This window comes from Dicentrarchus labrax, unplaced genomic scaffold, assembly GCF_905237075.1.
Source record: "Dicentrarchus labrax unplaced genomic scaffold, dlabrax2021, whole genome shotgun sequence".
Taxonomy (NCBI): domain Eukaryota; kingdom Metazoa; phylum Chordata; class Actinopteri; family Moronidae; genus Dicentrarchus; species Dicentrarchus labrax.
The window spans coordinates 21,334,391-21,345,226 of NW_026136710.1; the positions used below are offsets into that span (position 1 = coordinate 21,334,391).

Here is a 10,836-nt window from a genome sequence, read left to right on the forward strand (position 1 = left end):
AGACAGTGAAATGTCCTGATGGGCTGGACTCCTGTAGCAGTCCTGCCTAACATGTTTTATAAACGCTGGAAATATAACACTGAAGCGGGGAGCACTTTTAGTTTCTTTCTTCTTTATCCTGTGTTCGGCAGTAAAACGCCTAGAAGCTTCTAAACTGACAAAAAGCACAAAAGAAGAAGAAGAAGAAAAACCCCGCCTTTCCTGTGGTGGTTGGCCAATCAGGAGTCCACATCCTGAAGCAGCGCACTGTACCTGTAGTGTGGCTCAGACACAGCGGAGCAGCTAGTGAGCTAATACACTGACAGAAAGCTAAAAACACAACACGTTATATTCGTTAGGTTGGCCAGTCTCTTGTCCTGAACATTACCCGGAGTAACCAGTCCGCACCCCAGCCGCAAACTGTACCATGGTCGGCGTTAAAGTGATCGGGAGCGACCCGGACTTCCAGCCGGAGCTAGCGGCCGCCGGCTCCAGGCTCGCCGTGGTGAAGTTCACAATGGCTGGGTAAGATCACCAAACCGGCTTCGAGGCCTCGCGGCTAGCTGGGCGTTTAGCACGTTAGCCTCTTCTCTCGACATGAGACTGGAAAACACTCAGAGCTCGTTGTTGAACTATTTTGGGCAGCTGACACGAGCTGACTAGTTACATTGTCTCACGAGAGCAGATCTCATTGCTAGGAAAGCTAGGTTAGCATGCTATCGTTAGCAGGGGTTAGCTAACTAGCTGTGTTGCTTACAATGACATAGCAGTATTACAGTAAGTTGGCTGCTAAGGTGTCCTGAGACCCAGTGGTGTGTTGGTTAGTTAGTCTGCGATGACCACCAGGAAAAAGCAGCAGCATGACCACCAATACAGACACAAACGTTAGACCATAACCTGTTGTATTTTACCCCCACTGTAGCAGTCCTGTGTCTTTAGTCACTCTTTGGCTGGACTTGGTACGAGGCTTTGATCCAAGTGTGTCGGGCTGTTAAGTTTGATAAGATTACATCAAATTGTGTTCTATTTACAGCTTTTAAAATCCGAAAGCTTCTAAAGTTTTGCTGAATCTAATCCTGTTATTAAATGAAACACTTTGTGGGATTTATGAGAGGTCAGAGAAAGTAAGCAATTTCATGATTGAATTCTGGTAAGAGGTGATGGGCATTTATAAAAAAAAATCTATTTATAGTTTGAGTTTAAAAGTTGCTGTGGAAACACCCCAGACATGACATGATAGATACATATTTTTCATATTACATATTCAACATGCTTAAATTGGTAGAGAGTGGTTTTTCTTTAAAAAACAAAAAGAATTACAAATATATGTTTCACCTTACATGTTAAATATCATGTTCAGAAATATTTACTATGGATCAAAGCACATATTATTGATACTGAATGGTAACTCCTTGTAGTTTATGAGATACAGCCATTTCTCTATCATACTATTAGTCATTAGTCACTAGGGGTTACTCGTTTTATCCCACAGGAATACTTTATTAAATGTCTCTTAGGTCTGCACAATGGCTATACTGGACCTAGAAAAAAACACCGATTTTTGGGGGGAATCTATATTGTAACAGTCTAGAAAATGTGTGTGTCAGAAACTATGAAGATCTGCCATTCCTAACCTATTAGTCTAGATGTGTTTTCCTGGAAAATAAATGACCAGCAGCAGTGACTAATGACAAAGTAGTATGATAAGTAAAACCTGCGCTGTAGCGTCAGACTCTGACTGATTTGAAAAGTTACAGTGGATTTGTGCCTAGCTCAGCTAGTACCTCAAGTTCTGTAAAGGAAATGATAAAATTCCAGTGTGGACTTTAAAGTTTAAAGTAATAGTGGATGAGATACCATAATACAGCAGTAGTTCTTAGGAAGTTTTTGAAATCTGAAATGTTTTGTTTGTCAACCAATAAGTAGTAATAAATGTCTGTACAGAAATCTCATAGATATCTTTCATTGAGGAAAAATGTCTCAACTACATAGTCTGTCCACCAGAGAGCACTGTTAAGTTAATTTTCAACTGTACAGCGTCCTGCCCAGTACATATCTTGGTCCAGTTTTTAAAAAAAGAAAGTAATCATGGGATCCGTACCAAAATGTTTGTTAATATTCTTTGTTGTTGTAAAAATTGACTGAGATCAGATGTTGGTGGATTTGTTTTAAAACTATGCCCTAAAAGTCTGCCTGGGCTATAACCACTACATTTTGTGTTGTAACTAAATTGTCAGTATTGGACACTGTTAGATACTAAAAGCTGGAATGACAGTATACACATGATGATCAGATTCTTAGTGTTCCTCCTAGGTTTTATGAGATACAGTGAAGCATGGCAACAGTGCAGGAACCTCAAAATGTAATGTATACAACACAGATGAGCAATAAATCTGCACATTTGACAAGCTGGAGCTAAAGTGTAGCTTTTTACTGTATAAGTCACTGAAACAGTTCAATTGTTTCTTTAATTCAACCGATTTGTTGATGAATTGAATAATCATTCCTTTAGACTACTTGAGACCAGAGCAGTTTACAGACTAACGCACTCTCCTCTGCCTCTTCAGGTGTCGGCCCTGTGTCAGAATAGCTCCAGCTTTCAACATGTTGAGTAACAAGTACCCACAGGTCGTCTTCCTTGAAGTAGATGTTCATGTCTGTCAGGTAAGTCTGATCCACCATGTGGGTTTCATCCGGTTCCGAATCACTTTCCTCTGAAAACCCAGCGGTGGCATTGATCATTATTTCAATACACTGAGTCTGCCTTCGATAAATACAATACAGTACAATAACAGCCTTGTTAACATATGAATAGACTCTGTCCACAGAAACACCAGAGAGCTTTTAATCTGAAACAGATACAGGAGGTGTTGTGTTTCTCTGTCTGAGGAAATAGAAGTAGTGAAAGGTGCAGATCCTTTTCACTGTCTGTTTTAGCTGGGAACTGCGCGGCCCACCTGAGCAGTGTGTCCAAGGCTTTACTCTGTGCTGGTTGCCACAGTATTGTAAATCGCGGCACAATCAGTTTTACAGTGACACCAATATATTACCACAAGCATTTTTTTCCTGCATTATACACCAGGAAAACAATAGTTGGATAACGTATACGTCGATACTGATTTGTAAAGTCAGTGTAGTCTGGAGGAAGTGAAAAAAGGCTCAGCAAATTCCTAAAATGGCGGCGCACTGTAGTTTTTAACAAATGTTACTCACACAGAAGGAAATGGTGCATGTGTATGTGTTCATTATAATGACATGTTACCCAGTGCAACAGTGTGGCTCACTGATGTGCTTTTAATAGTTTTCGGACAACAATGGAGCTCTATAACACAGAGGAAGAAGTATATCAGGCTTTAACTACACAGACAGTACTTGTTAGTTGGATCAGTTCATTCTTGGTGTTTTGTTGACCATAATAAAAAAGAACATTTCAATTCAACTTCATTTATCCTTAAATTGGAAATCGCACTGTTTTATTTGGCATTCAAATTTAACCGCTTGGTTTCCTGCTAAAACAGTGAACGTTGCAGACTTGGAAATTAGAATCAGGAAAACTAGGAGATCCAGTAGTTAGTTTGAAACTGGTTTAGGCAAACTTTACAAAACCATTTCTTCTTTCCCCCTTTTTTTTCAGGCAACAGCAGCAGCCAACAACATCTCAGCCACACCGACGTTCTTGTTCTTCAGGAACCGGGTTCGGGTGGATCAGTATCAGGGGGCAGACGCCGCAGGTCTGGAAGAGAAGATCAAACAGCACACAGAGAATGACCCGGGAAACAGCGAGGACTCTGACATCCCAAAAGGATATGTGAGTGGACAATGACACCTTTCAAAACCTTAATATTAATGGATAGAACTGTTACTGTATACAATATGTACATAAATGTTTAATGAAGACTGAAATAGAAGTTGAAGTCTGGTTTGCTTCGTTTTCAGATGGACCTCATGCCTTTTGTCAGCAAAGCTGGCTGTGAATGCCTGAACGAGAGCGACGACTGTGGCTTCGATAACTGCTTAATCAAAGACTCCACCTACCTGGAGTCTGACTGTGACGAACAGGTACGAGCTGTTAACCCCAACAACCCGTCCCCGCTCAAAATGTGTGATCTTGGAATCAATCAAGTATACAGTTTAAGCATACGTGTTGTCATTTTTCACACTCCCAATATTCGGGCAGTTATCAGTTTAAGTAAACTGACAACCCCTGACTGACCTATTTTATGTATATTACATATTGTATATTACAATGTATTGTATTGTGTTTTCTTCCTTCTGATACTTGGCCATTAGTCTTTTGTTGTTCTAATGACATACTTATAATGATGAGACTGGTTATCAGAGAGTGAAGGCTCTGTGAATATAATAGTAATAGATCTTAACTTTAGAAACTGACAATTTCATTTAGTTTCTTCTTTTTTTAATCAGCTGTAGCTAGCTGTCTAATCAAACTCACCGTGCCTCTGCAAATGGGTTGTAAACATTGTCTCTGTATTTTCTGCATCTTGTAATAGAGGTATGATGGTAAAGCTAAAGCTACACGTCCCAGCCAAAAACATCCTCACAACATCATCATCCATATAGATTAAAAGACAGCATTGTTCTTTTTATTGCAGTGTAGAGCGAGTTAGTCCTTCAGTATGATGAGGAGAAATGTCAGATCATACTGTTACCCTGTTGCTTAGCTTGCATACTTGGTTGTATTAACGTTCCTGGAGAAATGCTAATAGAAAGCAGGCAACCAGATGTGTGTGGGAAATGGTAACAGTGGCTAACCTATGACTGGACAGTCGCTGCTTGGGGGAGGGAGTTAGCAAGAGGTCAATAGCCAACTCAATGTCTACGTATTCTTGGCACCATATTTTTTTTCAAACCTTGCTTTGAAGAATATAAACGGGACAAAAGTCGAAAACACAAGTTGATATCCAGCCCCTACATCAGAACTTTTCTTCATCACCTAGGGACAGATGTTACATTTCAGCCCAATGGTAGTCGCTTTGTACTGCCAGTGTACTCCTCAAATAAGTTGAATTTGTTAGTAATTAGTCTAATGTGTTGCTGATCTTTAATCTTGTCTAGTTGCTGATTACGATCGCCTTCAACCAGCCTGTGAAGCTTTTCTCTATGAAGCTACTGTCCTCAGACTTTGGTATGTTTTTGTTATGCTGCTCTACACTTCAGTATTAATCATCATCATCTGGAGGTATTTCAGTGAAACATTCCCTGATAACTAACATCCTATCCTTTGCTCCATCCTCCCTTCCATCCCTCATTTCCCCTCCTCGCCTCCTCCTTCCTTCTCCGTGTCAGCCCAAGCCCCTAAGATGGTGAAGGTTTTCATCAATCTCCCCCGGTCGATGGGTTTTGACGACGCCGAGCGGAGTGAAGCCACTCAGGCTCTGGAGCTGTCAGAGGAAGACTACAAAGACGACGGTTTGATTCCCCTGCGCTACGTCAAGTTCCAGAACGTCCAGAGTGTTACGGTGAGGACCAGATTACTGCTGATACAAAGTGTCAGATTTCATTTGAAATGTATTGAAAGGTACTGGCTAATGCAGTACAACAAGGCTAATCATACAGTATGCTCACATCAGCAGCAAAGTAGGCATCATTTCAACATGTGCTGGTAAAACATGCACCTGCTCTGGGTTAGAGTGAATCTGTTTATTATTAGATTTAATATAATATCTAACATAAATATATTAAACTGAGATTTTCTCTCTAGGAGTTTGTGTTCACACTTCATAACCTTAAATCATTTGTCAGACCCATCACTGGAAGAGTTTCTGATTTGTGAATGATCAGCATTCAACCAACAATTTTGGTCCTACTTTTCGGACCAAGAGTAAAAGGGTTTTATCAACTGTCTTCACTCAGAAAACGACCTCTCTCTGCTGGTACTTATGTACTCATGTTCCCTACACTAAATGGTACCAGCAGTCATATAGGTTTTCAGAAAACACCGTCTTAACTGGTGTAGTATGTTTATTGATGCTATTTGTCTTTTGTTTTTTCTCCCCAGTTGTTTGTCAAGTCGAACCAAGGAGACGAGGAGACAACAAAAATCAACTACCTGACATTCATTGGTACTCCAGTACAGGCCACCAACATGAACGACTTCAAAAGGGTACGGGCCAGTCACAACTTTGATTCACTTATGTTGAGGTTTGTTTGTAAATGTGTTGTTTTCATGCATGTAATTGTATTTTGTTGAACCGTAGGTTGTGGGAAAGAAAGGAGAGAGTCACTGAGCAGGAGAACCAAGGGGAGGGTGAGAAGAAGAAGAAGAGGAAGAGGAGGCTGCAGATACATCCATGGACTTTCCCTCTGCCAAAGCTGACACACACTCTGCTGTCAATAACCACAAACACACACATACATACACACAGCCTCTAGCTGACCTCCTCAAGCTCTGAATGAATTCTCCGTCTGTGGAGAGTCGGTCTATAAGTCATTTGTATTGTAATTCTGATGAAAATCACTGTAAATAAACACAATCCTTTTTCAAAGGCATGTGCGTCGTGTGAGCTCTCTGTGGAAACTGCTGTCCTCCAGTGAATGTGGCACTGGTAACTGATCTAGTATGCAGACAGTAACATGGGTAGATGTAGTATGGACATATGTATGTATGGACAGTGCTTACAGCTCCTTGAGTGCTGTCAGTCAATTTTACCACCAGAAGATCAGGCTATACAGAGGTATGAAGCAAACAACTATATATACTGTACAAACTCGCAATATAGTATATGAAAACAACAGAAACCCATTCACCTAGAGTGCATCAAAATTCAAAAACCAATGAAAAAATTCAAAGAAATCATAGGACTTCGAATCTAACTTGTGACAGTGCTGAAAAACCGAATGAACCTAATTGTTAAGATTTCATCCATGAACGTCAGCAACTGGCTGAAGTTCAGTTAAGATAAGATAAGATGTTCCTTTATTGATTCCCCATAGGAGAAATTCAAATCAGATACAGCAGCAATAGGGGAATGTAGTGCAAAAAGTACAGAAGTGTAAAGGTACAATAAAGAATCACAAAATAAGAATATTATAAAATATAAGACTATAATGAAAAATATATACACTATATGCAATATGTAGTAAAATGGTGTAAATGTAGTAAAATTGAGCAGTGTATGACTGAAAAACTGAACTACATGTGCAACTTAAAGAGAAGTTTCTGCAGTTATCATCTGACACTATTTGAGTTATAGTGTAGGTACACTGCAGAATGCAAAATCTACAATTAATGAAGGAAATGCTTGATAAAGCTATTTTTTCAGATTTGAAAGTGAGTTAGGCCACATTTATGATCAATAGGAAGCTTTGTGGGTAGCAGCTGAAGATCAGAAGTATCTGCTATGTTTTCTTAAACTATATCAGAAATATATTTTGGCACTAAGCTATTAAGTTCTTGATAAACTGGCAACAGTAGGTCTATAATTCATATTTTATAATCACTGTGTGACAGGGGTCACTCGTGATTAACCTACTAGAACGCGACCAACATATTGGCCAATATTGGCCTAGTGCAGACATATCGGTATCAGCATATATGTTATCTGAAATGTGCTGATATTAATAACTATTTTTTCCGGTAGGCAATATAATGCAGAAAACATGCATGTGGTAATACATTGGTGGAAGTTTTTCCAGTAGATAATATTTAACATAAATAACCCTTTAATAAAGTAATTTTTTTTAAAGAAAGCAGCCTTTTGAGCCATTTGTATAGTCATGTCAGTGCACAATCCACATAGAAAAGGTCTATTGTCATTCCAGCTGACTATTCACTATAATGGCCGCTAATCTAATGTTTTTTCCCTTTAATATCAATATTGGTCTCAAAAATCCCATATCAGTCGGCTCTGGAACCTACAGAGAATTATCAGCTGCAGCTCCCATCAGCTTTATGGAACTTTATAGCAAGTTTCAGCTCATTGCTTAGCTGGCTGCAACAGTGCTTACTGGTTTGGTTCACTCTCACTGATTTCATAGAGTAATTTTAATTTTTGGTTTTCAGTGAAAAAACTCTAAAAACCCATAGTACCTTACCTGTTCAGCACCAGACAGCTGGTAAACATCTAGCAACTAATGAGCCAGATATTTCCATCAGGAGTTAGAGAGAGGCCCAAAACAGAGCTATAAGAGAATATTGAGGAAAAAAAGTCGATTACAAGAAACAAGTTGGTCTTCTGTGTTCAATACATTTTCTGACCCATCCATCCACCTCGACTTCCACCCTATGACATTGATGACATGACTCGAAGTACAATAGCTACAGGATATTTTCAGTTGCTCTGCCCTAACCCAATCACTGTGATTCAGTTGCACAGCATGCATTTGTCTTGTCTATCTTTTCACTGCAACTCTGCATCGAGATTTAGTGAATTATTACTTTAAAAAGCAGCAGTAAAAGTGTTTCACAAGCATGCCAAACCATGGGGGTCTATCCATACAGACCACAGATAAACTATGAACCGTTGCACCACTAAATAATGGCTTAAAAACACACTCTGCTGTGAGTAAATCACCCTCCCTGAAATGCATAAATGCCCCTCCTTCTTCCTGCTCTCAAGTACAGCCAGTCCCTTTTAGTCAAGATGTTTTCTGCTTTCTGCCCCCTACACAGATTCGCCGCTTTACAGATGCCAGTAAACAAGCGAGCGAAACTGTGTTTTGGTTTAGATCAGAGGGTAGATTTTATCAGGAAGGGAAACTATTTGACACTCGCTGTCTCTGGGTGGTGAAATGGCGCAGCAAGGAATTCAGATGGACCAGGAAAGACTCTGCTGTTCGATCTGCCTGGACCCACTAAAGGATCCAGTGACTATTCCCTGTGGACACAGCTACTGTATGAACTGTATTAAAAGCTACTGGGATGAAGAAGATCAGAAGAAAGTCTACAGCTGTCCTCTGTGCAGACAGACTTTCAGACAGAGGCCTGCCCTGGTGAAAAACACCATGTTAGCAGATTTAGTGGAGGAGCTGAAGAAGACAGAACCTCAAGCTGCTCCAGCTGATCTCTGCTATGCCGGACCAGGAGATGTGTCCTGTGATTTCTGCTGTGGGAGAAAGATGAAAGCTCTCAAGTCCTGTCTGCAGTGTCTGGTCTCTTACTGTGAGCAACACCTCCAGCCTCACTATGAATCCGCTGCCTTTGAAAAACACAAGCTGGTTGACCCCTCCGAGAAGCAGAATACCTACTTTCATCACAATGAGGTAGCAGCATTAGAAAGGACTGAGAGGCAGAGAGAGCTTGGGACGAGTCAGAAAAGAATCCAGCAGAGAATCCAGAACAGAGAGGAAGATGTGAAGGTGCTTCAGCAGGAGTTGGAGGCTATCAATCGCTCTGCTGATAAAGCAGAGAGGGACAGTGAGAAGATGTTCACAGATTTGATCCATCTCATTGAGAAAAGAAGTTCTGATGTGAAGCAGGAGATCAGATCGCAAAAGAAAACTGAAGTGAGCAGAGTCAGAGAGCTTCAGGAGAAGCTGCAGCAGGAGATCGCTGAGTTGAGGAGGAAAGATGCTGAGCTGGAACAACTCTTACACACAGAGGACCACACTCAGTTTCTACACAATTACACCTTATGGTCTCAAATGAGTGAATCTACAGACTCACTCAACATCAATATTCGTCCTCTGAGCTATTTTAAGGATGTGATGGTGACTGTGTCAGAGGCCAGAGATAAACTACAGGACATGCTTAGTGAGGAATGGACAAAAATCTCACTGTCACTGACTGAAGTGGATGTTTTACTGCCACAAGAGCCCAAGACCAGGGCTGAGTTCTTACAATATTCACATCAAATCACATTGGATCCAAACACAGCAAACACATTTTTGATAATATCTGAGGGGAACAGAAAAGCAACAGTGATGAAACCAACATTATTAACAGCAGTCGCGTTCGCAGTAGATTTATTTGCCACTGACGAGAAATCACCCAGTTTCATCAACAAGAATCAAGTCCTGAGCAGAGAGAGCCTGACTGGACGTTGTTACTGGGAGGTGGAGTGGAGCGGAGCTGAAGTTTCAGTAGCAGTCACATACAAGGATATTAGGAGAACACATGATGAAAGTGAATTTGGACACAATGACAAGTCTTGGGCATTACAGTGTGTCAACAAAAGATACGAATTCAGACATAACAAAAGAAAAACTTCCGTCTCAGGTCCTCAGTCCTCTAGAGTGGGAGTGTACCTGGATCACAGGGCAGGTCTTCTGTCCTTCTACAGCGTCTCTGAGACCATGACTCTCCTCCACAGAGTCCAGACCACATTCACTCAGCCGCTCTGTGCTGGACTTAAGCTGGATTTTGGATCCACAGCTGAGTTGTGTGAGCTCAAGTAGACAGCAATTGTTACAACAAGGATAATGTAAGAGAGATGAGAGTAAAAGAAATACACACTTATCATTTTAAGATTTAAGATTTCTTCTTTTAATCTTTGACACAACAGTATTTTTTGTTACGAGCAGGTTACCAGAACTTTTCATATGTTTAGCAAGATGTAAATATTAATACTGAGCATCATTTCAAAGTGAACTTTGTTATATTATAGATTATTTGTGGGGACATAACCAGGATTTTTATGTCAATTACTAGATATATTTGAAACAAAATGCTTGTTCTAACGTTTTTTAGTAGTTTAGTTTAGTGTAGTTGTCTATTCTTATGGCTGCTGTAATATTTTCTGCTGTTTCTGTTTAACCATAGGGCCTCAATAGAGCTGTAATATAATGCTTATTTTTAATGACAGCTGATGTTCAATTGATGTTCATGTGTTCATTTTGTTCCTGTCACTTTGCGAATGTGTTCAAAAAATTTTAGTAAATCCAGTATTTGATCATCAA

The 10,836-nt window shown here is 40.2% G+C and overlaps 2 protein-coding genes across 2 annotated transcripts; both read left to right on the plus strand.

Moving 5' to 3' along the window:
• The first annotated feature begins 220 nt into the window (after window positions 1–220).
• Window positions 221–6,489, plus strand: txnl1 (thioredoxin-like 1). The gene is made up of 8 exons (XM_051411990.1): window positions 221–504; window positions 2,547–2,643; window positions 3,614–3,787; window positions 3,916–4,038; window positions 5,056–5,125; window positions 5,287–5,459; window positions 5,999–6,103; window positions 6,198–6,489. The coding sequence occupies exons 1-8, from the start codon at window positions 407–409 to the stop codon at window positions 6,225–6,227; spliced, it is 870 nt and encodes a 289-aa protein (XP_051267950.1). The 5' UTR covers window positions 221–406; the 3' UTR covers window positions 6,228–6,489.
• A 2,075-nt stretch (window positions 6,490–8,564) lies between these two features.
• Window positions 8,565–10,836, plus strand: LOC127370177 (tripartite motif-containing protein 16-like). The gene has a single exon (XM_051411983.1). The coding sequence runs from the start codon at window positions 8,731–8,733 to the stop codon at window positions 10,333–10,335; it is 1,605 nt and encodes a 534-aa protein (XP_051267943.1). The 5' UTR covers window positions 8,565–8,730; the 3' UTR covers window positions 10,336–10,836.

Coding starts and splice junctions, on each gene's coding strand:
- txnl1 (XM_051411990.1), top strand. CDS start 407: ATGGTCGGCGTTAAAGTGATCGGGAGCGACCCGGACTTCCAGCCGGAG. Junction 5,126..5,286: donor GCTACTGTCCTCAGACTTTG/GTATGTTTTTGT, acceptor TCTCCGTGTCAG/CCCAAGCCCCTAAGATGGTG. Junction 5,460..5,998: donor AGAACGTCCAGAGTGTTACG/GTGAGGACCAGA, acceptor TTTTCTCCCCAG/TTGTTTGTCAAGTCGAACCA.
- LOC127370177 (XM_051411983.1), top strand. CDS start 8,731: ATGGCGCAGCAAGGAATTCAGATGGACCAGGAAAGACTCTGCTGTTCG.